Below are 27,752 nucleotides of genomic sequence, written 5' to 3' on the forward strand. Positions count from 1 at the left end.
TAGTTTGTTGGGTTTTGTGTAATGGTTGTTTGATTGTTTTTTTCCTTTTGGGGGATGGTTTGGGTTCTTTGATTTTGGTTAGTTTGGGGTTATGGTTAGTATGGGTTTAGGATTTTTGTTTTTTTTAGGTTTTGTTTGGGTTTGGGTTGCTTTTCCGTTGGTCTGGGCTTTGTTAAGGGTTTTGGTTTGGGCCATGCTTATTTTCGATTTCGGTTAGGATGGATTTGGGGTTTTAGTTAGGTTTGGGGTTGCAGTTGGTTAGGGTCGGTTTGTGTTTTGGTATGTTTGAGTTTTTATTGGTTTGGTTTGAATTTTTTTATTTTGTTAGCTTGGGTTTGGATTTCAGTTTGGGGTTTCAGGTGGTTTGTCTTGTGGTTAGTTTGCGTTTTGGTTATTATGGGGTTTGGATCGTGATTAGGCCAGTATAGTTTTAGAGAGTAGGAATTTTTTGTTGGTTTCGATATTAGTTTTGGTTGTTTTGGGATTTTGCTTGGTATGGTTGATTTAGGTGGATTTGAGTTGTTTCGGGTTTTGATTGGTTTAGTTGTTTTTTTTTTAGTCGGTTTGGGGCAGTGGTTAGCACACAGTGGTTAGCAGCACAGTTCTGAGGTCATGAGATTGAACCTCCTGTGTGGAGTTTGCATGTTCTCCCCGTGCATGTGTGGGTTTCCTCCGGGCACTCCGGTTTCTTCCCACATTCCAAAAAAAACATGCATGTCGGGTTAATTGGCCGGTCCAAATTGTCCCTAGGTCTGAATAAGTGAGTGAGTTGTCTGTCCCTGTGTGCCTTGCGACTGGCGGTCAACCAGTTCAGGGTGTCCCCTGCCCACTGCCCAAAGATAGCTGGGATGGGCTCCAGCACCCCCGCAACCCTACTAAGGATAAGCGGTGCAAATGATGGATGGATGGAGTTGGTTTGGGTTTGGTTGTGGTAGATTTTGTTTTGTTTCAATTTTGTTTGGCTTTAAAGAGAAGCTATAAACAGTTGTTAATTATGATCAAGAAAGTGTAATGTTTTTTTTTTGTTTTTGTTTTTTCAAAGCTGTGCAATGGAGTTTATCTGGGAGCAAGTAATACTCTTAGTATATACTATGGGCCGTTAAATTGCCCACAGGGTGTAGTTTGGACTCCGATGCATTAAATAGTTGCCACAGCTATATAAACTCTTGTTTCTTAGCATTCTCGTAACATCCAAAGTAACCTTAAAGAAAAAAGCACGACGATGATATCTTTTTCCTATCATTATTTTCGGAATATTAATGAACAGGCTAATCTCTTCCGACTCGGTGTCTGTGAAAAGGATTTTCTGGATGCATTTACTCAGCGGGTGGAATCGTTTAGCTTAAAAGCCGTGGAAATGACTGGTCCCTTTTAATTTCAAAATAAAAGCATGTTTATCCTATTTTTTGAATGACATCAGGAAGCTGCACTATATAAGGCATGATGACAATATGCAGGGTTCGTACCCTTTACATGGCCAAATTCAAGCACTATTTCAAGGACTTTCAAAGCCAATGTTTTAATTTACCCATGACCGTTTAAAGAAGAAATCCAGAGTGAATCATGTATTTTTCAAAGCCACAAATAAATCTGCAATTTGCATATGTGATGTTTAATCTTGCGCGTGCATTTCTGTCAAAATCCAAATTTTTAGATCTTGAGTAAATTGGGTATATATTTGTTTTATGAACAATATGAGTGTAAATATCAAGACAAATCTCTCCCTATGTAGAGGTGTTGGGTAAAATGTAGACTGTAGCTTACATTTTCAGTTGCAGGAAGTTCTTCTCATTACAATCTACAACTGGGAAGTGGTATCTTATTTTTTTGCATTATAAATGTTCATAATTTATAAGTAATCCTTGCGCTGATATACATTTCATAGTTCCCTGTTTAGGTTTAGCATGGAAATGTCTTTTTTGGCCCGACCCCTAGGGGTGATGATGCTTTATAAGACAATGTCATACAAACTAATGCCAGCTGCTGTTAATCTCAGGGGTAGAAAAATTGCCATGGCAAAGCAAAGCCACCAGAGAGCAGTGTCAGCCTCATTTTCAAGCAGACTCGTTGAGAAACAAGGCAACAATTTCAAGCATTTACAATCCCTTCACCTTAATTCCAAGCACTTTTAAATCCCTGTAAATACAGTATTAAAATTCAAGCAAGATTTCAAGCACCTGTACGAACCCTATTTTCCCATGCGTGTTAATGCTAACCAGCGCATTTGTGTGTATTTTTGTGTGTCAGTCATGCCCGACAGTCCCAATTTCCCATACAGACGATTCGATCGTCTTCCTCCCATCAGCCAGTTCTCCATCGAGAGTGACTCGGATTTATCGGAGACGGCGGAGCTCATCGAGGAGTACGAAGTGTTCGATCCTGCCAGGCCCAGGCCCAAAGTCATCCTTGTCATCGGTAAACAAATAGCAAACACAAAATGATGTGTGTGTGTGTTTATATATATATATATATATATATATATATATATATATATATATATATATATATATATATATATATATATATATATATATATATAAACTATTATTTTAATATAATATGCAATATGTACTTATTTTTTGGGAACTTCAGCCAGTCGCAGGGCACACAGGGACAAACAATTCGCTCGCTCATTCACCGGCCAATTAACCTGACATGCATGTTTTTGGTATGCGGGAGGAAACTGGAGTGCCCGGAGGAAACCCACGCTAGCACGGGGAGAACATGCAAACTCCACACAGGAATGTTTGATCTCATGAACTCAGAACTGTTCCACACACGCGCTAACCACTGCGCTGCTGTGCTGCCCAAGTTTTGATCAATTAATTTCAACCTAAAATAAATTTTTTGAGTGGTGTGGCCGTTCTATGACACTACAGCTTTTGTGATTTCTTTCCAGGAAAATTACCCACCAATCACCCCCGAATCCAAAAATGGTTTTCCATCATGCTGATTATTGATTAATCATGATCAATTAATTAATCACCGCCTGAAATTCCTTTTTCTGTCAGCGTGGATACTTTATACCACATCATCTTTTCTTGTTACTTTGCGGGAAAAAAATATAGCGGATAATCCTTAATTCTGAAAAGAGCAGACAATATATAAATTAATTTGTTGCGATTAATTAATCACTGGTAGCTGCCACTTGCAATACAGTATTTTTTTGTGTTAGTGTGGCTGCTCTATGACAAATCAGCGTACGCAATTTCCTGGCCGGGAAAACAATCCTCATCGCCGATGAGCCGCAATTCTATAAACAGTTGCAGATTACGCTGATGATTAATTAATCGCAGTCATGAAATTAATTCTCACAAGATGTACCTTTTTTTGTAGGTGTGGCTGCTCATTTACACATAATCGTTTGGGATTTCTTGATGGAGAAAAAGAGCAATTGTGAAAATATAAACCAATCAGTTGATAATTAATCACTCAGGAATAATCAATTACTTACCACATCAAATCCCTTTTTTGTCAGTGCGGCTGCTCTGTGGCACGTCAGCTTTTCGGGATTTTCCGGATGAGGAGAAAAACAGCATTGATTATCCATAATTCTGAAAATAGTTGCTAATTATGTTAATACTTCATTGATTAATTAATCATGATCAATTAATCACCACCTGAAATACATTTTTTTTGTAACCGTGGCTGCTCTATTACGCAACAGATTTTGCAATTTGCTTGTAGGAAAAAAAAAACATCCGTACCGATTATGCCTAATTCTAAACACAATTGCCGATTATGTTAAAAATTAATTAATCACGATTAATTGATTCATTACTGCCTTAAATACTTGTTTTTTTTCTATTAGTGTGGCTGATCTTTGAAACGGCAGCTCTTTGTGATATCCTCACAGGGGAAAAAAACATCATTGCCGATTATCCCTAATCGATGTTTGACTCGTGTACACGTCCATCTGAGCGGGTTCATTTATGTAACGCGAGAGATCTCATTAGCCTCAACGCAATGAGTGACAGGACGAAAACCGGGCAGGAAAAACATGCCGCCAGGTGCTATTTTTAGCCTCGGCACAAAGTAAATAAATATTCAGTTGGATTCGTTTGGATTGCCCGGAAGAAATGGGAAGTCATAAGAAGCGGAAAGAAAACCATTAGCTTCCCGGTTCCATCGATTTGTCGAATACTTTGCGCGCGGTAGTTACATCGTCATAAAAATCAGGAGATCAAGAGGGCGGGGTTGTGGGCGGGGTTTTGGGAATGGGGGCAGGACGAGGGAACAAAAGTCATTAGGGAAGGGTGGTCTTAAATCAACAGTACGCCACAGGACTCGGGAATTAACCGATGAATTGAATATTAAAATAGCATTGACATTGTATCCATCCATCCATTATCTGCACCGCTTATCCTCAGTAGGGTTGCGGGGGTGCTGGAGCCAATCCTAGCTATTGTCGGGCAGTGGGCAGGGGACACCCTGAAATGGTTGCCAGCCAGTCGCAGGGCACATAGAGACAGACAACTCACTTGCTCATTCACACCTATAGACAATTTGAACCGGCCAATTAACCTGATATGCATGATTTTGAAATGTGGGAGGAAACCGGAGTGCCCGGAGGAAACCCACGCAAGCATGGGGAGAACATACAAACTCCACACAGGAGGTTCGAGTTCATGACCTCAGAACTGTGCCGCACAGGCACTAACCACTGCGCCGCCGTGCTGCCCATTGACATTATAATGTGTGGTTGTCGGATTCCCAAATTAAACTGGATTTTTTTATGTCTACTGGCACTGTACGAGAACTTGTCAAGACCAGAACGGAGACAGGACCCACTTGCGTTAAGTTTCTCTCAGTTTCATTGGAAGAAAGGAAAGGGTTGCAACCACGATCCAGTGATCGCTGGACGCGGGAAGCAGGTTGCTCTGAACGCGGAAGTGGGACTTCCGTGGCGAGCGATGACGGTGTCGGTAACGGAAAAAACGGGTCATTAGCCGGGACAGGAGAGCAAAAAAACGTGGTCGGGATCAGAAACAAGTCGAAAGCCAGGAGAGGAGAGTAGACGTGGTCAGGATAAAAAAAAACGGGTGGGTCGGGACCCAAAGGTGGGACGCGGACCCATTTTCAATGATTCGTGGGCCTTTGTCTTGCCAAAATAATTCTAAGATGAAGAAAAAAACGGATAGTCGATTCTCAAATCGCTCCTTATCAGTGGATTACAATATTGCCCTGCTCGAGCTCTTCTTCCTGTTCAGTCAATCAGTGCATTTTAGAGGGAGCACATCTCCTTTTGTTGAGATTTAGTTACTTTTATTTCCCCTTTCTGCCCATAATAATGAGTCCCAAGAAAATTAGTGATAAAGGGAAGGAAAAGCGTGAAACATTCACGATCGGGTGAAAGACGCAAGCGTCATACCAAAATGGTGTACAAGTACATTGAATGGTTTAAAAATACTACCGTATATTGTTAGCTTTTTACCATTATGTTAATCTTTTTAACTACATAATTGTATAGCTTTCAATGTTGAGGTAATGGCTTTATTAATATTTTGATTTTCTTTTAGTATGTGGCTGTTTTAGAGGGGTGACTTATACGCGATGTGAGCTTATATGCGAGTATATACCTTACTTAGTCATTTTGTTTTTTGAAGAAAAATACTAAATAAATTTCTACTTTCTCTACTTTAAACTGCACAATCCTTTCATTGGATACATTTGAGAAGTGGAATTTTTCTCATTGTGGGTCGCAGCTTGTCATTAGCGTGGAAGTGTGGGTCCTCAAGTCAGACCAGTTGAAAAACACGGAGCTATTGTATATCAAAAATGATACGCAGTAAATCAATTGCTATCAATGCATCATTTTAAAAATAGTTTAGGGTGCTAGATATTTTATCGGTTATTTTTCTTTTTTCCTATGACAAAAAGCTTTCCAGAAAAGCGAAGGAATTTGACGCGTACCTGGCACAGCAGTCGTGTAAAACACTCCCACGCCTTTTCACACAAAGCCCCGTGTCAACACTCCCCGTGTACGTGTAAAAAAGGGATAAGAGCACCTTGTTTGCTTCCGTTATGCATCAAAACACCAGTGTCTGTCGTGTAACATTAAAAAGAGAGAAAAATCAAATGCTAAGATAAAATACACGCTCTATTACTCCCAATTGCTGGTGGCCCTCGGGATACGACATCAAGCTGTTCTGTAGTGGGGATCGTGAGGTGTAATTGTTGTATGGCGGGGGAAAGAAACCTATGGTAATGAGCTGATGCCTTCCGAACACCCGGTATGAGAAAATACATGCAAATCACAAAATAGTAGATGCATTAATGTCTTGTTTATCCACCACAACATGCAAAAACCCACAGAATTTTCATTTTGGTTTGAGTCGGTTTGGATTTGGATTAGTTTTGGTTTTGGACGGTTTGGGTTTTTGTTGGTTCGGGTTTTGTCTGTTTGGGAATTTTGATTCGGGTTTGTTTGGGTCTTGGTCAGTTTGCGATTTGGTTGGTTTCGATTTTGGTCGGTTTGGGTCAGTTCTGGTTTGGGTCAATGTCGAATTTTGGTTTAGGTTGGTTTGTGTTTTGGTTAGGACAGGTTTCGGTTGTTTTGGAATTTCAGTTTAAGTTAGTATGGGTTTTGGTTGGTTTGGGTTTTGGTTGGTTTGGAATTTTGGTGTGAGTTAGTTTGGGTTTTAGTTAATTCAGGTTTTGGATGTTTTGTAATTCTGATTTGGGTTGTTTTGGGTTTTGCCCGGTTTCGGTTTTGGTTCTGGTCAGTTTGGGTTTTGTTTGTTTTTTGTTTTTTTTGGGGATATGTATGTTCTGAAATAACAAACGTTTTTTTTTTCCTTTAGCGAGCTCTTGTTTTGGTTGGTTTGAATTGATTTGGGTTTTGGTTAATTTTTGATTTTTCGGGATAAGTTAGTGTTTTGTTTAGTTTTGTGTTTCAGTTGGTTTGAAATTGTTTGTTATTTGGGTCTAAGTCAGTTTGGGTTAAGGTTAGTTTGGGATTTGGTTGGTTTTGATTTTTGGTTTGGGTTAGTTAGTTAGTTAGTTCAGGTTTTGGTTGTTTTGGAATTTTGGTTTTGGTCACTTTGTGTTTGGGTTGGTTAGGAATTCTGGATTTAGATTAGTGTTTTGGTTAGTTTAATGTAATTCAAATACCATAATATTACAGTATAATATAACAATATAATTTGATTACTGTCTATTACTTTTGGATTACTCCAATGCCAAATATCCTTACAAAAGACAAAATAAACATATTCTAAATGAATTGACTAGGTTTTGTTCAAGATAAAGACAAAATATTACCTTAAAAAAGAATTAGAGGAAACCAAGGCCAGGTAATAATAATAATCCATCCATCCATGCCGCTTATCATCAGTAGGGTCGGGGGCGTTATGGAGCCCATCCCAGCTGTCTTCGAGCACTGGGCAGGGGACATCCTAAACCAGGTGGTAGCCATTAGCAGGGCACATATAAACAGACAACTCACTTGCTCATTCACTAGAGACCCAATTTGTCTATCGCCGCATTATGTATTTATATTACAAAAAATCTAATTTAGTAAGCACGGCAGCAGTGGCTAGCACGTGAGCGGCACAATTCTGATGGTCATGAGATCGAACCTTCCTGTGTGGAGTTTGTTGGTTCTCCCCGTGCTTGCAGGGTTTTCCTCCGGGCTCTCCGGTTTCCTCCCACATCCCAAAAACATGCATGTCAGGTTAATTGGCCGTTCCAAATTGTCCCTCGGGGTGTGAGTGAGCGAGTGAGTTGTCTGTCTCTGTGTGCCCTGCGACCGTCTGGCAACCGGTTCAGGGTGTCCGCTGCCCACTGCCCGAAGATAGCTGGGATGGGCCCCAGCACCTCCCGCAACCCTACTGAGAATAAGCGGTGCAGATAATGGATGGATAGAAGAAAAATTGAATTCAGCAAAGTTTAAGTAGTTTAAGTAAATGCACCTGTAATTTGACTACGTTCAGTACCTGTAACGAAATACAATTAAATTTTTGCATATTCTAATTTCTTAACGCCATTACATGTTTTCCGTCACTCCTTAAGCTTGGTTGTGAGCCGCCGAAATACGGTTGACCACCCACAAGATGGCCCATTGGCCACAGTTGGACACCAATGCGTTGAATTTTAACCAGGAAAATACTTCAGTTTTAGCAAAAAGTTTTTGGGGGGGATTTCATTGCAGGTGGCCCAGGCAGCGGCAAGGGCACGCAGTGCCTGAAGATCGCGGAGCGTTACGATTTCCAGTACGTGTCGGTGGGCGAGTTACTGCGCAAGAAGATGATCCACAACGCAACCAGCAACCGCAAGTGGAGCCTGATTGCTAAGATCATCACCAACGGCGAACTGGCGCCGCAGGTAGGAGAGCGGGCGCTAGGCGGGGAGGCGGGTAGAATGTCCATGTTGTTTATAACGGCGTCGGCATCGCGCGGCGGGAGACTCGTTAGCGGTGACGAGATCGGGAGTCACGCCGGCAGGCAGCCTGGCTGGAGACTTCTTAACCGTCTTATTTCCCTTGATATTGTTTCTCATTTGCCCGCGCATAACAACGGAGCAAACGGCCATGACATCTTTGCAAATTGAAAGTTGATTGGCTCTTACGCGAAGTGGGTGATAGTATTTGTTCCAAGTGTTAGTTATTGCATTCGGTGGTGAGTGAGGTGTTGTGTGGAATAGTGACCAAGTTCATGTGTGATTGAGCTAGTTAGTGACTTAATTATTGAGTCTTTTAGTTCTCAGTCACTCAACAAGTAGTTTCTAGTCCATTACTTTATTAATCAGTTAGTTAGTTAGTTAGTTAGTTAGCTAGTTAGTTAGTTAAAGTGGCTTCTGAAAATTAACAAGTCAAACCTAGTTAGTTAGTCATGGACTCCGTTATTGAGTATTTTAGCTAATGAATAAGTCAGTCAGTAAAAAACTTAGTATGTCAGTAAGTCACTGAATTTGTTATTTTAAGTAAGTTAGTTGGTTATTAACATGTTTATTGAGTCGTTTAGTTATTGAACCAGTTAGTTAGTTAGTTAGTTATTTAAAGTGGCTTCTGAAAATTAACAAGTCAAACCTAGTTAGTTAGTCATTGACTCCGTTATTGAGTATTTTAGCTAATGAATAAGTCAGTCAGTAAAAAACTTAGTATGTCAGTAAGTCACTGAATTTGTTATTTTAAGTAAGTTAGTTGGTTATTAACATGTTTATTGAGTCGTTTAGTTATTGAACCAGTTAGTTAGTTAGTTAGTTATTTAAAGTGGCTTCTGAAAATTAACAAGTCAAACCTAGTTAGTTAGTCATTGACTCCGTTATTGAGTATTTTAGCTAATGAATAAGTCAGTCAGTAAAAAACTTAGTATGTCAGTAAGTCACTAAATTTGTTATTTTAAGTAAGTTAGTTGGTTATTAACATGTTTATTGAGTCGTTTAGTTATTGAACCAGTTAGTTAGTTAGTTAGTTATTTAAAGTGGCTTCTGAAAATTAACAAGTCAAACCTAGTTAGTTAGTCATGGACTCCGTTATTGAGTATTTTAGCTAATGAATAAGTCAGTCAGTAAAAAACTTAGTATGTCAGTAAGTCACTGAATTTGTTATTTTAAGTAAGTTAGTTGGTTATTAACATGTTTATTGAGTCGTTTAGTTATTGAACCAGTTAGTTAGTTAGTTAGTTATTTAAAGTGGCTTCTGAAAATTAACAAGTCAAACCTAGTTAGTTAGGCATTGACTCCGTTATTGAGTATTTTAGCTAATGAATAAGTCAGTCAGTAAAAAACTTAGTATGTCAGTAAGTCACTGAATTTGTTATTTTAGGTAAGTTAGTTGGTTATTAACATGTTAATTGAGTCGTTTAGTTATTGAACCAGTTAGTTAGTTAGTTAGTTAAAGTGACTTCTGAAAATTAACAAGTCAAACCTAGTTAGTCATTGACTCCGATATTGAGCATTTTAGTTGATGAATAATTCAGTCAGTAAAAGTCAGTATGTCAGTTAGTCACTGAATTTGTTATTTTAAGTTAGTTAGTTGGTTATTAACATGTTTGTTGGGCTTTTTAGTGATTGAATCAGTTATTTAGTTAGTTAGTTAGTTAGTTAGTTAGTTAGTTAAAGTGACTTCTGAAATTTAACAAGTCAAACATAGTCATTGACTTCGTTATTGAGTATTTTAGCTGATGACTAAGTCAGTCAGTAAAAAAAGTTGGTATGTCAGTTAGTCACTGATCTTTTTATTTCGTGTTAGTTATAATAATAATAATAATAATTTCCTTGTTTTGTCATTCTGTGTAACAATGTACACAGAACGAAATGTCGATTGCACCTGACCCGTTGTAGCGAGCCGATGCAGCCGCAGCCAACAGAGGGCGCCGCCGACCACTTTTTAAGTCTTAGGAATGAATCGGCCGGGGCGCGAACCACCGACCTCCCAGTCTCAAAGCGGGCGCCTTACCATCTAGGCTACCGAGCTGGTTAGTTGGTTATTAACATATTTATTGAGCTATTTAGTTCTTGAATTGGTGAGTGAGTGAGTGTGTGAGTGAGTGAGTGAGTGAGTGAGTGAGTGAGTGAGTGAGTGAGTGAGTGAGTGAGTGAGTGAGTGAGTGAGTGAGTGAGTGAGTGAGTGAGTTGTAGCTTTTGAACATAAAGTCAAACCTACTTAGTTAATCATTTACTCAGTTGTTGAGTCTTTTAGTTATTTAGTCAGTCAGCCAGTCATTTGGAATCAGTTGGTTATTAACAGGGTTGGGCAGGGTTACTTTAACTTGATTACTTTCAATTACTTTTGGATTACTCCAATACCAAATATGCTAATAAAAGACAAAATAAACTAAATATGAATAAAATGATGACTCACAACACGTGGTAAGCTTTCTCTCCTGGCTTTGATCTCTTTGATCTCCGTCAAAACTATCATAAAATGCGACAGAAACAAAATGAAAATAAATCCAAACAGCTTGCCAACATCCTTTTTGCCGTTCCATGTATTCCGTTACTCCCCAAGCCTGCACAAAATTTTGTAATTTTATTCATATTTAGTTTCGTTTGTCTTTTACTGTCATATTTGGTATTGGAGTAATCCAAAAGTAATTGAAAGTAATCAAGTTAAAGTAACCCTACCCAGCCCTGGTTATTAAATCTGCTGTATTTAGTAGTTAATTGGTTACCAACGAAGTAATTGAGTCATTCAGTTATTGAGTCTGTTTACAAATCAGTTAAGGGGTTAGCAGGGTTGGGTAGAGTTACTTTAACTTGATAAGTTGGTTGGTTGATGGCTTGGTTTGTTGGTTAGTATCAATTATTTAGTTGCCATCTCAATTATTTATTCATTTAGTTAATTAGTCGTCTAGTCAGTCAGTTAATTAGTGAGAAGAGTTTGTGATCAGAAACAAAGTCAACCCTACTTAGTTATTGAATTATTGAGTCAGTAAATCATTGACTTAGTTAGGCAGAGTTAGTAAGTTGTTGAGGTACTAAGGTAGTTAGTTGCTTCTGTTGGTTAGTTACTTGGTTGCATGCCCAATACCTACTTAATTGATTAATTAGTTACCTCACAGGTAGTTTGTTAAGTCTGTAAGACCTAGTTTGCTGGTCAGTTGCCTATATCACTGGTTAGTTAGTAAGACAGTTGGTTATTGAGCTGGTCGGAGTAGCTTCTGAAAAGGAACATAAAGTCAACCCTAGTTAGTAATTGAATTAAGTTGTTGGTTGGTTGGTTGGTTGGTTGGTTGGTTGGTTGGTTGGTTGGTTTGTTGGTTGGAATGATAGCAGGTTGGAGTAGCTTCTGAAAAGGAACATTAAGTCAGATCTAGTTATTTACTACTGACTGCTCACCAGTTAGGGGTGTGCCATGCCCAATTCCCCAATGTGGCTGGAATGGGCTCGGGCACCCCGCGACCCTAGTGAGGATAAGCGTTGCAGAAAATGGATGGTTGAATAATTATTATTAGTCATTAAATCAGTCAATAAATAAGTCAGTCCGTTAGTTAGTGAGTGAACCGGACTAGCATCCAGAACAGGAACATAAAGTCCAACCAACACTCCTGATTGTGCTTTGAAAACGACTCGAATAGGACGCCAACAGTTAGTTAGGAGGGGGCAGTCACTGTCTGCACAGATGAAGCGCTGAGGCGGCAAAAAAAAAGTAAAAAGCATTAGTCGCTTTTCATCACCACCGCCCACATGGCGAATGTCAGTTGCGAGCGAATCACGCCGACTTTGCATCCCTTCCTCCCTACCCTTTCTACCGTTTCTACCGCTCCGTCCCCTCGGCAGATGGGAAGCAGCCGAACAAACACGCAAAAGTGGGTCAAGCTTACGTGATGCGTTCTAGGCACTTGGGACCGCCGGGAATTTGTTTTTAATAATCAGAGATTGTGTTTTTTTTTCTCTCTAAAGTAACCAGGAATTATTAGCTTCTGTTTTTTTTTTTTTTTTTTTGCTGGTTTGGGATTATAACGAAATGGTCATACTTGCATAATTTGCAGTAGTTGACGTCTATCGCCGCCGATGGCACGGATAGGTTATTTTGGGAGACGATTAAAAAAAAAATCTTGATTTTCCATTCTCAAGGAATTGCGCAAATGATCGATCTTGTGTCAGAGGCAACCTAGTAAAAACATCAGTGATCATTTTAAATAAATAATATTATATTAATGTATGAATAAAATAAAAATGATAAAACAGTATATACAATTTATAGTAAATAAATAGGTACTCCTGAAACAATGAATGATATTAAAAAATAGCAAAGGTAGATGAAAATATAGAAAAAAATAAAACATGAGAAAAAGAAATAAAAATATATTTTAAAAACTTAACAAATAATTATTTTTTGAAAAAAAAAATGTTTTTAAACAAATAAATAAGTATAAATAATGGATACATATAAATATAAGAATACATATCCATTTTAAATCAAAAATGTTTATGAAAAAAAAAAATAGATTCAAAAGAAAAATTAAAGAAATAGAAATACATTTTAAAAATAAAGAAGGAAACAGGTCAAAGAGGTGGTGGCCGACATGGGAATTTTCTTTAACGCTTTGAACGGCTCTGCTACGGTATTGCAAGCTAGATTTTCTCTCGACCGGGCAGACTCGAACGCGTTTGCGAGCATTGCCGTGCACTTGATGTATTTTTAGAGCGATGGAATCGCTCCTGTCGTGCGTCTACTTTTGTTGACCTCTTCCTGCAGTCGAGAAGAAGTAAGTGAAGCTAAACCGGGCTGGCACGCTGTGGCCCCGAGCCCTCTTGCTCGCTCACTTGCCGTCATACGGATGCAAAATAAAGAAATAAATGCACCCCCTCTCAACCTTTTTCTTATGTCAAGGCTCGTCACGATAAATATTTGGCAAAGTGAAAAGGCCGAGATTCATTCCTCACAACAAACCAACAAGATAAGTTTTCAATATAAAAAAAATGGCCTTGGATTCAGCAAAAACCTCTCCAAGCGAAATAAACCGGGTTTTTTTTCTTCTTGTTGCAAAGGACTAAGTAAATCAAGCACATAAGCTCTAAATGTTACTCGTTAAATTGAGGAGCAGAGATGGGAATTAACAAAATACACAAAAAGTGGAAGTCTAAAGCCCAAAACATTATCTTAAAAAACATATTTTAATCATTCACAAAAAAGGTTTTCTTAAATGATTAATGAATCTTCAGTGATTTCTTGTATTTTATTGTATTTCGTAATATTGCGCTGTACTATATTGTATTATGTTGCATCATACTTAATCACATTACATCATATTAAATTCTATTGTATCGTATGACATCATATTTTTTCCTATTATACAGTATTGCATGATATTTTATCGTATGATGTCATGTTATACTGTATTGTGTTGTAACATATTGTATTTTACAGTATTGTCATACAAAATTTCATTGTATCGTTTTTGTCACGGTTGCCATGGCGCCCAATGGGCCCCGCCCGTGTGGCGCCAGCTGTGGCTCATTGACAGATTGGTTTTCCTTCTATTTAAGTTCAGTGTTCTCACTCTGTTTTGTCAATCCGTCAACGAACCTCTGTCCCGCGAGACGTGGGTTTTGAGTCGGTCCTGTTTGCTGTTGGCATTTCCTGTCCGGTATTGTTCCCATTTATTTTCTGTCCTGTTTAATATCGGTTTCCAGTTTTGTTCCCGTCTCTTTTTGTCCTGTTTTATTTCGATATCCTGTTTTATTATCAATCCTGTCTGTCCTGTCCTGTCCGGTATCGACCCCATCTTTCCGATATCTACTAGGGCAATTGGTATCGATCTTGTCGGCCTCTGGCTTCCTATCATTTCACGCCAGACTGCTGCCTAACGTGCATGACTCCCCATTTCCCCTAAAATAAAAGGCTTGTGTGAGAAACATCACACGTTTGGGTCCTGATCCTGTACTGGTTCATGACAGTTTTACATCCTGTTTTATCGTATTATATTGTATTATATCGTATTATATCGTATTGCATTGTATTTCATCGTATTAATTCATATCAAATTGTATTATTTTGTATTGAATTCGATTTTACTGTATCATATTGCATTGTTTTTCATTGCATTCGATTATATTGTGTTTTAGTATGGTGTATTTCATACTTATAGCATATTAAATTCTATTGTGTGGTATTACATTGTATTCTAACATATTATACTGTATTATATTGTATTGTAACACAATGCATTTGATTTCATTTCATTGTATCACATTACATCGCATTATATCACATTATACTGTATTATATTGCATCATAACGTGTTGCATCATATTTCATCGTATTATATAGCATAAAATGTTATTGTTTCCTATTGCATATTATTTTATCTTATTTTACCATATTGCATCATATTTATTCATATTATATTGAGTATTACTGTGTATCACATTATAGCATGTTCTAACGCATTTCGTATAACTTAATGCTGTATTTATTTGTATTTCATTATATGGTATGTTGTTATTATACTGTTGCATCACATTGCATTGTATTTTATCATATATGGTTATACTTTGCCAATAGTGTACTATGTTTGCCAATTAAGCAAAATAAACCTGCTTCTTACACAATAACCTAGAATTGGAATATTAAACCTTTTACAGAAGGTCTTTTGGTTTTATGACCACTTGAAGTATTATATTTATGTGTATCTTTTTTTCAAACTGAATATCTGAACAGCTAACTCTCATTGTGTCTTTTCATTTATTTACGTGCTTATTTATTTTAGGAAACCACAATCACCGAGATCAAGCAAAAGATTATGAAAATCCCGGACGCTGCCGGAATCGTCATCGATGGCTTTCCGAGAGACGTCGGACAGGCTTTGTCCTTCGAGGACCAGGTGAGTTACGATGACGTCTATAGCCGTCCATGGCAGTGAACGTTGTAACAAAGAACAAGCAAGTCCCCTTGAAATTCATGTTGCCTGCTACCTAATCATACAGCATGGTCACAGTGTTGGCACAGCGCTGCAAATATGACATGTTTGGCTCACTTCAGTATCCTTTTAATCTTAACAAGCAAACAATTTCATCTCATCTCATCTCGTTAGCTACACCGCTTATCCTCAGTAGGGTCGCGGGGGTGCTGGAGCCCATCCCAGTAATCATCAAGCAGTGGGCAGGGGACACCCTGAACTGGTTGCCAGCCAATCGCAGGGCACACTGGGACAGACAACGCTCTCGCTCATTCACACCTAGGGACAATTTGTACCGGCCAATTTGCTGCTTGGAAAGGATTTATTGACTTTTTTTTTTTCTCAGTGAATCACTGAATTAGTTAACAAGTTACCTGTCCAAGACCCAGTTGAGTAGGTAGTCGGTTGCAGCCCCAATACCTAGTCAGTCAGTTGGTTTGTTGCCTCTCTAAAACCTAGTTACGTTAGTCCGTCGCCTCTATAACCCTTAGTTGGTTAGTTGGTTAGTTGGGTAGTTAGTTGGTTATGTAGGTACTTAGCTGGTTAGTTGACACGAGAAGTTGGTCAGTTGCCTCATTAAGACTTAGTTAGTTGACTTTGAGACTTTTTTTTTGCTGCCTTCCAATCGGCAGTTGCCTCTCTAAGACTTCAGTTATTTTCTTAGTTAGTTACCTGTCCAAGACTTGTCAATTGGTTAGTTGATCGTGTCCCCAATACCTTGTTAGTTGGTTAGCTATTTGGTTAGTTTTCTTGCACCAACCAAATAGCACTCTCTAAGACTTGTTGAGTTAGTCAGTTGCCTTTATAAACATCTGTTATCTGTTATTAAGTTATTTAGTTAGTTAATTGGCTCTCTAAGACTTCGTTTTTTTTGCCCGCCTCCCCAAAACATGGTTAGTTGCCTCGCTAAGACTTAGTTGTCCCTCTTAGACCTTGTTAGTTAGCCAGATGCCTCTATAACCATATTTTCGTTGGTTAGTTAGTTTGTTAGCTCTCTCAGACTTAGTATTTATAATTTCCCCCTCTAAGACTAAGGTAAATAGTTAGTTGCCTTTCTGAAGAATACGTTGCCTCTCTAAGTTTTAATGAGTGAGTTAGCAATTAGTTGCCTCAGACTTTTTAGTTAGTTGCTTCTCTTAGACTGTGTTAGTTAACTCTTGAATACATGACCAACCAGTAAATACACTCTTCGATGAGTTGGGGAAAAATTAAAATACTAATGACATCATTTTATAAATTTATGAGGAATACCTGGAATATCAATATGACAACTTATTTTTTAAGGATTTTGAAGAATAAAAACCCATGGGGTCATTTTTACCCCACTTATTCATCCAAGGTTTAAGTGCCTCTCTGAGTCTTAGTTAGTAGTCTCAGTAGTATGGGTTAGTCTGTCAGTCAGTCAGTAAAACAATGAGAAATTTAAATTCTAGATTTCACTCTGGGAAGGCAAATTTGTGAGTCCATCCAACTGTTAGTTGCCGCATGCTGGTTTTCTCCTCTTTGTGCAGTCAACTTTGACCTTCTCGAAACACCCCCAATTATTGGGACCACCACAATAATGTCCTACTGAGAACGTCTTCAACCTCCCGCGTCTCTTTTCAGGTCTGGGAATTCAATGCGCGCAGTGGAAAGAAGTTTATAGGGGCTCCTGATTATAACAATAAAATATAATGGGACCATTTTAAGGAGACTCAATAGGGCTCCTTTTGCAAATTATACCTTGGGGGTATTTTCAAAAGCTCATATTTGTTTTCTTTCCTTTTATTTATTTATTTTAAATGTTTTCAAATTGTTTTCTATATGTTAGTGTAGTTTGTTTGATTTATTATTTGACTTAATATTTATTTATTTCTAATAAATAACAATACAAAAACATTTACAAAATAAAATAATGAATACCCTTTTTTTAATAGTCATACTGTCATATATGTATGTGTTAACGCCTAATAAATAATAGAATATCGTCAAAATATGTCGCTGATCAAAATAAAAAGATATTGAATGCAACAGGAAACGAACTTAAGTAACAGTGGTGGGAACGCTGAAACATACACACCAGACCACAAGTGATACAGATAACATACGAGAAGGCATTGAATTTTTGCCCATTTTTACACTATTTTGATTTATGGTGCCGGGAATCAATGCTAGAGAACAGAGAAAACAGAAAGTTGTCATGAAAGATATAATTAAACATCAAAAAGTGAGTCTGTTGATGAATCTGGAGTTGATTTCTATCTTTCAGGATGCCTTTATGTTGTATCCATTCTCTGACATTCGTTTCTGGCACCATGGGTAAAAAGAGTGTGCTGATTAGATGAAAATGAATGCCTTTTTATACATCGTCTGTATCAATGGTGGTGTAGTAGATAGATGTCATCTATTTGACTGCTGTAACCCAGGTTCAATTCCCATTGCTGACAATATCGTCGGTGTTTTTCAATTGATCCGTCAGTCCACAAATGCAGTAGTATCGTGGAAAACCCCATGAGGTGACAGACATGTCCAAATACCGCGTGCATTTCTAATCCTATTTACGGAATTTCGCAGGGTATTAGGCGCTGTCACAAGCCAGAAACGGAGACAGGACCCAATAGCGTTTGTTTAACTTAGTTTTATTGAAAAAACGAGAGGAGTGCTTGCTTCCACGATCCGATGATAGTCGGACACGGGTAGCTGATGGCAGGAACGCGAAAGTGGCACTTCCGCATCGAGCGAGGATAGTCGTGGGCGGCAGGAAAGATGATCGATAGCCGGGACAGGGGAGCCAGGGCTATCAAAAAAAAGGTCAGTAACAAGTATCAGGCAGGAAACATGGCAAAACAGGTCGATGGCCGGGACGAAAGAGCAGGGCAGAAACGGGTCCAGAAACAGGTCGGCAACAGGTAACAGGCAGGAGAAAACAGGGCAGGAGTTTGTCGGAGGGTACGGAGCTTGCCAAGCAAACGCGTAGGTTTGCAGGACGGTCTGACAGCTTCCTCTTGGAAGCCAGGGGTTTAAAAGGAGTCAGGGAACCAATCAGTGCTCAGGGCTGTTGGCGCCAACGGGGCAGCTGCAGGTGCCCCGAATCAGTACTCATGACAGGCGCACTAGGTTTCAAGGCGGTCTTTCTAACTTCTGGCCAATTTGGGTTTTTTTTAGGTGCGCCACCAAATAGGACAATCCCTTTTTTTTAGTAAGACTTTCAAAACTGATGATGGTACAGTGTATCTTCGTTTCACGACCCATCTTACGAATGTTTCTGTATCCGAAGTTCGCGTCCGACTAAAATCGTCATTATACGATCAGTTTTACAGTATCCGAAGTCAGTGACGCTACCAATGAGGGTTCACGCAGGTATGCACCAACAGTATCCTGTGTGTTGCTTGGCGAGAACCTTGCAACCAACCCCCTGCATTAAATTACCAAATGGTTTAGTCCGTTAATTCATTGGTTGCAGCTACCAGGGCTCAGTTGATTATCTCCATTGCTGATTGTTTCTAGGTTTTTATTCTCCAGCCATGGGTCCTGCTAAAAGAGTTGACAAAAAGAGTCAAGGCTTCACTTACAATCGAAAAGAAGCTAAATATTGTCGCAAAATATGAAAGTGGATATTTGGTGAGGGAATACGAGCGAAGAATGTCTACGGTCTGCACCGTCTTAAGAGCCCCTAAATGACAATGACTGTCATGAACCGGAACAAGAAGAGGACCCAGATGCGTAACGCTTCTCACACAAGCATATTTTACGGGAATAGGGCAGTCATGCACATTAACACAAACGCCAGTGATTCGGCGATCGCTGGGCGGAAGAAGAAAGACAGAAGTCTGGCGTCGAACAACAGGAAGCCAGAGACCAACGAGATCAATACCAGTTACACGAGCCGATACCGGACAGAACGGGACTGACAGGATTGATAACAAATATACGATACTTGAGACAGAGATCAGACAGAACGAGATGGACGGGAACGATACCAGACACTGGAGACCGGAGACCGATATCAAAACTGGAAGAAAAAGACTGGATCGCTACCGGACAGAGTCAAAACACACGTCTTGCGGGTGCAGAGGTTCGTTGGCAGACTGACAAAAGGTGAGTGAGATCACTGAGCTTAAATAGGAGGGAAGCCAAACAGTCAACGAGCCGCAACTGGTGCCAAAGGGGCAGTGCCAATTGGGAACCATGGGCAACCGTGACAATGACAATGAACCAGAGGAGTTGTTTTCGCCGGCAGAATTTAAAGAAGCGTTAGCCTGCTGAGAAAAACTGCAGGCTTTTGTCACAAAAAAGACATCCCGATAAGGCCAAAAGCAGATGTTCAATGGAGATGTTCGATGAAATCTGTCTGAAATTTTATAAAACATTCTGAAATCTAGACAGAAACAAAAATCGCTGGATCGCTATCTTGTGCGTCCAGCAACCGAACTGGCACAGTGAGTGGAAAGGGTGCCAAGTGAATGACATATATTGACATAAATTGCTTTTGTTTTGGCTAAAAAGGCTTTATCCTGAGTAGTAACTTTTTATTAGTCTTTCTTTAGTCCTATTTCTTGTTTTATTTATATTATCTGGTATATTTATGAACATTGACTGAACATTAATGTACCTACAGGGCAGTTACAGTCGATTTAATTGGGTTTTAGCTGCATTTGATGACCTTGGAACGGATTAATTTGTTTCCATTCATTTTAATGGGAAAACGTGTTTCGATTTACAACCATTTCCTTATACAGCGTCTCTACCGGAAGCGATTCAATTCGTAAAGTGATATACCACTGTATTTCTTTTGCAGATCTGCACACCGGACATTGTAGTTTTCCTGGCGTGCAGCAGCCAGCGCCTAAAGGAACGTCTGCAGCGTCGCTCGGAGCAGCAAGGTCGACCCGACGATAACCCGAAAGCCATCGATCGCCGCCTCACAAACTTCAAACAGAACGCCGTTCCCTTAGTCAAATACTTCCAGGAGAGAGGACTCATCGTCACGGTAACGCGAGGACACAGAAATCGATGTCACGTTAGAGCGAAAATCATTATAAAGTGTGTGTGTGTGTGTGTGTGCGTGTGTGCACGCTAGCTGTTAATGAGCAGATCATTAAGAGAGTCCGTGTTAATTCGAGCCTAGCGAAAGCTCAATTAAACAAGACGGGTTTCTTTCTGGGCTCTTCAATTAGCCCGGGATTTGTTGCTACACACCTCTAGAGGGACGGGCAAACTAGGGCCCACGGGCCATATTCTGCACTTCAGGCTTTTTAATCCAGCCTGCTAAACGAATATGCTGATATAGTAGGGGTCAGTTTTTTTAGATAATATCTGCTTTTTGTTGGAACTGGATAGCGCAAAGGCTATTACTGTTATTACTCCATTATTACCAGGTCATAATTATTAGAAGAAGTGTTAAAATAGTCTGTCAACCACTAAAACATCTGCCATGTATAAGGACCCAGAAGTTATTTTCCCCTCTTTCTTTAGATTGTTAGTTCTTCTTTGTTCTTCTTGCTTGTTCTTTTCCTCTGCTTTGTTCATCCATATTTCTTCTCAGCTCATTTTCTTCTTCTTTGTTATAGAAATTCTTATCTTATCTTACCCCTGGAGTGCCATAGTCTATCTTGTTGAATGTTGATATAAATGGCAATACACACAATTTAATTATCTAAGTGTTTCATCTTCTGTCTTTCTTTCTTTTTAGTTTATTGCCCCTCATCTTTCACTTCTAAGCTCCTTGTTCTTCTTACCAGGAATTCTTCCTACACATCGTCCCCGCCTCTATCCTTTTGTTCTTTTCCTTCTTTTTATTAATCTTCCCTTTTCCCTCTTCTTTTACTTTCTTTCTTTTATGTTCACATTCTTTGTCCTTATTTTTGTTTTTTCTATTCTTTTTCCTATTCTCCCTTCTTTACTCTTCATACTTCCTTATTCTTATTTTTCTTATTTTTTTTCTTTTCTAATTTCCTCTTATATGTTCTTATTATTATTTTTCCTCAAAGTTCCTCTTCATTCTTTCCCTTCTAAATACTTATTTTCCTTTTTTTCTTCCAAGCCCTTCTTCCTTCTTCTTATCCTTCTTTCTATTCAGTTTGCCTTCCTTCTTTTATCCTTCTAGTTGTTTCGCATTTCTTCTTTTGTACTTATTTCTATTGCAAGTTCCTCTTCCTTCTTCTAAGGTCTGCTTCCTTCAGCTTCCTCTCTTCCTCCATCGTTTTATTATTTTTCTTTTTTTTCTCATCTACTTTCTTTTCTTCTTATTTTTCCTTCTTTTTTGTTCATCCTTGTTCTTATTCCTTTTCTTCATTCATTGACTTTCCCTTCTAAGGTTCTCTTCCTTCTGCAAAGTTCTTATTCCTATTCCTTCCTCTCAACCTTTTTTGTATTCATCTTTTTCTTATTTGTCTTCATTATTCCTTCTTCTCTTTATCGTGAATACAATTTTGAATATACTATAATTATTAGATACTCTATTATTATTGAGCGCACAAAGACTAGTTCATGAAGTTTGGCCTCCGAAAAAGAACCGGCTTCTTTTTTCTCTGCGAGTTTGATCCCGACATTTTGCGCTCGACTTGTTCAAGTATTTGCCACTCACCTCACCTCACTCTCCTCCTCTGGTCGTTATGGAAACGGGAGCTCAACTCGCTATGTGTCTTGGAACTCCATCCTTTGCATAAGACGGCAAACCTTACGATAACTGAAGCAATAAGTAAACAAACGTAACAGCAATGCGATGATGAGTAGATGAAGACATACATTTGACCAGAAAACCCTTCATGTCCATAATCTTGACTTATTTGTTGTATAGAGATTCGGGGAAATACATCTATGAGCAATAAAGAAATACTTATTCAATCACTGAAGAAAGTCATTAGGACTGTGCTTAACACTGAGCCATTCAAAGGTGGACTTGCTGCTGTGTTTCCGATTGTGGACAACTTGCTATGGTTACTAAATTCTGATGTTTACCAAAAGATCATGAAGGAGAACGTCCCACTATTCGTGCCTTCAAACTCAAGCGCTATTGAATCATGCCGGAGGACAACGATCCGAAACATACCAGCAAGTCCATCTCTGAATGAAAAGAAAAAATCTTACAAAAGGGGGACTAGAAAAGATGCTTTCTGTGAGTTCTAGTCATTAAAAAAAAAAAGAAAATGTCTCGTGTTCTCACAGTTGGACGCCGACCGAGACGAAGAGGAAGTGTTCTGTGACATCAGCGCCACGGTGGACGGCAAGCTGTTCCCCGAGCAAGCAGGTAACACGTTTTCACGCGTTATTTTCTGCCACAACTGCCTCTGCTGATGCTTTTCGGAGCTTTTCTTGGAAAAGCAAGTTATGAGAAATATAGTAAAATTGGAAAAACACGAGGTCTTAATATCTTAAAAATGACGAAAAGTGTAACTAAAATGATTTTGCTGGACCACCTCCTGTTCCAAACCTTCCACAGATTTTTTTTTTAATATTATTTATTTATTTATTTATTTATTTTATTTCTCATCTCATCTCATCAGCTGCACCGCTTATCCTCAGTAGGGTCGCGGGGGTGCTGGAGCCCATCCCAGCAATTATTGGGCAGTGGGCAGGGGACACCCCGAACTGGTTGCCAGCCAATCGCAGGGCACACAGGGACAGACAGCTCGCTCGCTCATTCACACCTAGGGACAATTTTGGACCGGCCAATCCACCTGAAATGCATGTTTTTGGAATGTGGGAGGAAACCGGAGTGCCCGGTGGAAACCTACGTAAGCACGGGGAGAACTTACTCTGCACAGTAAGTCCGGTAGCTGGATTTGAACCCACACAGGAGGTTCCCGAGACCTTAGAACTGTGCCGCACACGCGCTAACCACTACGCCGCCGTGCTGCCCTTATATTATTTATTACATGTAATTATTATTTTGATAATCATTTATCTATATTTGCTTTATTTTATTTTAGCCATTAATGTTATTGGTTTCAAACATTTGGATGGGTATTTTATTTTCACTTTTTATTATTACTATTACAATAACTATTTTCTACACTGTGTTTGGTTTAATTGTTTACTCATCATTGTCGATTTTTTTCCCATAATTCTAAAGTTTTATTGTTCATTTATTTATTTTTATAATTTTCATTTTATTATTTTTTTTTTTTTACTGTTTTAATGATTTTGAGTTGTAATTATTTCATTATTCTTATTGCTATTATTGGTATTTAATCTTATGCATTATTTTTAGTTTTTCATTTGATTTCATGTTACTTGTTATTGTTATTAATTTTTGTTTCAATTATTTTTCAATATGTATTCTGCATCATTATTTTATTTGTATTTTTTTGGTCTTTATTTTTGTAACTATTCTTATTTGTATTGTATTAATTCATAGTTATTTTATTATTACTATTACTCCTATTACAACTATATTATTGTACTGTATATATTATTTTTAGTTTTCTTTCTTCATCTTGAAAAAATATTACAGTAATTATTGTTATAGTTATCATTATTGTACTTACTCTTTTGATATTATTATCACTATTATTACTAGTATTTTATTATATACAGTATTATTCTTTTATGTTTTAGCCGTTTAACTGTTTGTATTTTTAGTTTAGTTTTTTATTATCATGTTTTAATTATTTTTCAATTATTTTTTTTGTTTTATGTGTTGTATTTTTATTGGTACAATCAAATGTTGGGCGCAATGGGCAGGGGAAGGCGGTACTTGACCGATACAAGGATGCTGTAATAGGAGTGGACAGCACCATTTCGCTGACATGATGCTATCACCCCTGACTCCTTGCATGACAGATTTAGGAGGGTCTTTCCCCTCCCCCACTTTCCCATAGAGGCTTTTTAATTCCCCCTTAAAAGAAATGCCGTCACATCACAATTCTTCAACTGTCAACTTACTGCCCATCATGCTTCCCGTTTCAAATGTCCAACAGTGCAATTATTTTTGATATACAGTGCATCTGGAAAGTATTCACAGCGCTTCACTTTTTCCACATTTTGTTATGTTACAGCCTCATTCCAAATTGTATTAATTTAATCTCTTATCTCAAAATTCTACACAAAATACTCCATTATGACAATGTGAAAAAGTTTTTTTTTTTTACTTTTTTTGAATTTATTAAAAATAGAAAACTAAGAAATCACATTTAAATAAGTATTCACAGCCTTTGCTTAATACTTTGTTGATGCACCTTTGGCAGAAAATACAGCCTCAAATCTTTTTGAATATGATCCCACAAGTTTTGCACACCTATCTTTAGGCAGTTTTGCCCATTCTTCTTTGCAATAAGTCTCAAGCTCAATCAGGTTGGATGGGAGACGTTTGTGCACAGCCATTTTCAGATCTCTCCAGAGATGTTCGATCGGATTCAAGTCTGGACTCTGGCTGGGCCACTCCAGGACATTCACAGACTGGTTCTGAAGCCAATCTTTTGAGATCTTGGCTGTGTGCTTTGGGTCATTGTCCTGCTAAAAAATGAACCTTCGCCCCAGCCTGAGGTCAAGAGCGCTCTGGAGCAGGTTTTCATCCAGGATATCTCTATATATTGCTGCATTCATTTTTCCTTCTATCCTGACTAGTCTGCCAGTTCCTGCTGCTGAAAACATCCCCACAGCATGATGCGGCCACCACCATGCTTCACTGTAGGGATGGTATTGGCCTGGTGATGAGCGGTGCCTGGTTTCCTCCAAACATGGCGCCTGGCATTTACACCAAAGAGTTCAATCTTTGTCTCATCAGACCAGAGAATTTTGTTTCTCATGGTCTGAGAGTCATTCAGGTGCTTTTTGGCAAATTCCAGACGGGCTTCCATGTTCCTTTTACTAAGGAGTGGCTTTCGTCTGGCCACTCTACCATACAGGCCTGATTGGTGGATTGCTGCAGAGATGGTTGTCCTTCTGGAAGGCTCTCCTCTCTCCACAGAGGAACGCTGGAGCTCTGACAGAGTGACCATCGGGTTCTTGGTCACCTCCCTGACTAAGGCCCTTCTTCCCCGATCGCTCAGTTTAGAAGGCCGGCTAGCTCTAGGAAGAGTCCTGGTGGTTCCAAATGTCTTCCATTTACGAATAATGGAGGCCACTGTGCTCATTGGGACCTTCAAAGCAGCAGAAATTCTTCTGTATCCTTCCCCAGATTTGTGCCTCAAGACAATCCTGTCTTGCAAGTCTACAGACAGTTCTTTTGACTTTATGCTTGGTGTTTGTGCTCTGACATGCACACTCAACTGTGGGACCTTATATAGACAGGTGTGTGCCTTTCCAAATCATGTCCAATCAACAGAATTTACTGCAGGTGGACTCCAATTAAGCTGTAGAAAGATCTCAAGGATGATCAGTGGAAAAAAGATGCACCTGAGCTCAATTTTCAGCTTCATGGCAAAGGCTGTGAATACTTATGTAAATGTGATTTCTTAGTTTTCTTTTTTTAATAAATTCAAAAAAAGTTTAAAAAAAAAAAAATCACATTGTCATAATGGAGTATTTTGTGTAGAATTTTGAGATAAGAGATTAAATTAATACAATTTGGAATGAGGCTGTAACATAACAAAATGTGGAAAAAGTGAAGCGCTGTGAATACTTTCCACATGCACTGTACATAATCAGTTGCTGTTAGGAATAGGGAACAGATCACGATTCCATTCAGTTATGACATCGATTAGAAGGCGTTCTGGATATTTTGTCCAAGACAATCTAGAACAGTTATTAGTAGGCATGCACATCGGAGCGATTTCTTTTATTATATAATCGTGATTAATCACGGTTAGGAAATGGCCACAGATTCCAATTCTATTGAGTCAAGACATCTACTTGATTGCAACACAAGGCGTTCTGGATGTTTTGCCAAAGAGAATCTAGACCAATTATTCGTAGGCATTTGTGTCGAGGCTAATTAATTTGTTACTTAATTGTGATTAATCGCAGTTAGAAAACGGTAACCGATTGCATGACATGGCCCCGAAAAGGACCATGAGGCATTCTGGAGGTTTTGTCACAGACAATCTCGACCATTTATTAGTAGGCATGCACATTGGAGCCCTTGATTTTATCATTTAATCGCAATTAATGGCAGATAGGAATCTGCGACAGATTCCAATTCCATGGAGTCATGACATCGATTCAATTGTTTTGCTTAAGACAATCTAGACCAAATATTAGCAGGCATTCACATCAGAGCCATTTCATTTATGAAATAATCATGATTAATCTCAGTTAGAAATTGGCGACAGCTCCGATTCCATAGTCAACGATATCGATCGTAAAACAAGGCATGCTGGAATTGTTGTCAAAGACAATCTTGACCAATTATAAGTTGGCATGCACATTGGAGGCATTTCATTTTGTCATTTAACCGCAATTAATCATTCAGGAATCGGCAAAAGATTCCTTTGAGTCACGACATCGACCCAAAAAGACCGCACGGCATTCTGTAAATTTTGTCGAAGACAATCATGACCAATTATTGGTAAGCATGCACATTGGTGGCATTTCATTTCTAATTTTATCGCGAATAATCACACCTAGACATTGGCGACAGATCTGTTTTCATCGAGTCATAAATTCGACTCAACTGGACAAGATGTTGTGGACATTTTGCCAAAGACAATCCAAACCAATTTTTTGTAAACCTGCATGTTGGATTAACCACAGTTATAAATCGGCGACAGATTCCGATTTCATTGAGTCATGATTCCAATGGACGATGAGGTGTTCTGAAAATTTTGCTGAGCCAAGACAATCCAGACCAATTATTAGTCAAAGCCGTTGGCATTCACATTGCAGACATTTCATTTATTATTTAATCGCGATTAATCACAGATAAGAATCGGCAAAGGATTCAGATTCAATTGAACTTGATCGGACCGTGAGGCATTCTGGAAGTTTTGTCAAAAACAATCTAGACGAATTATTTGTCAGCATGCTCATTGCAGCTGATTCATTTATTTTTTGATCGCGATTGATTACGATTTCATCAAATCATGACATTGACTCAGTTGAACCTCAAGACATTCTGTAAATTTTTCCAAAGACAGTATAGAATAATTGTCGGCATGCACACTGCAGCCATTTTGTTTATTCATCTGTGATTAATCGCAGTAACAAATCGGCGATAGATTCCAATTTCATCAAGTCATAACACGGATTGGACTGCAAAGCCTTCTGGATATTTTTTCAAAGACAATCCAGACCAGTTATTTGTCGGCATGCGCGTTGCAGTTGTTCCATTCATTATTTAATTACTTTTAATTTATGTATTTTTTAGAATGAGTTATGAGTTTAATATACTTCTTTTTTTCCCGACTGATCTTCCGCCATCTTATCTGGCATTCCATCTATAGTGCAGGGATTTGAACACGAATCAAGGTGAGATAAAAAGAAAAAAAGAAGAATCCCACTTGCTAGGAGCTGGTGGTCATGGCAACCGGCAACCAGTTTCAAAGT

General features: G+C 38.7%; 1 protein-coding gene across 3 annotated transcripts in view; it reads left to right on the forward strand.

Moving 5' to 3' along the window:
* Nucleotides 1-27,752, forward strand: part of ak5 (adenylate kinase 5) — a 62,188-nt gene that overhangs the window by 13,902 nt on the left and 20,534 nt on the right. For 2 of the 3 annotated variants that reach the window (XM_088345899.1, XM_088345907.1), the window contains exons 3-7: nt 2,248-2,415; nt 8,153-8,325; nt 15,159-15,272; nt 20,125-20,316; nt 22,494-22,575. In XM_088345899.1, coding sequence (XP_088202025.1) covers nt 2,248-2,415; nt 8,153-8,325; nt 15,159-15,272; nt 20,125-20,316; nt 22,494-22,575 — 729 coding nt within the window. The remainder of the gene's footprint in view (nt 1-2,247; nt 2,416-8,152; nt 8,326-15,158; nt 15,273-20,124; nt 20,317-22,493; nt 22,576-27,752) is intronic. The other variant, XM_088345915.1, reaches the window with a different exon arrangement.

Source organism: Urocampus carinirostris, chromosome 1 (assembly GCF_059441175.1).
Source record: "Urocampus carinirostris isolate Australia breed hairy pipefish chromosome 1, RoL_Ucar_1.0, whole genome shotgun sequence".
Taxonomy (NCBI): domain Eukaryota; kingdom Metazoa; phylum Chordata; class Actinopteri; order Syngnathiformes; family Syngnathidae; genus Urocampus; species Urocampus carinirostris.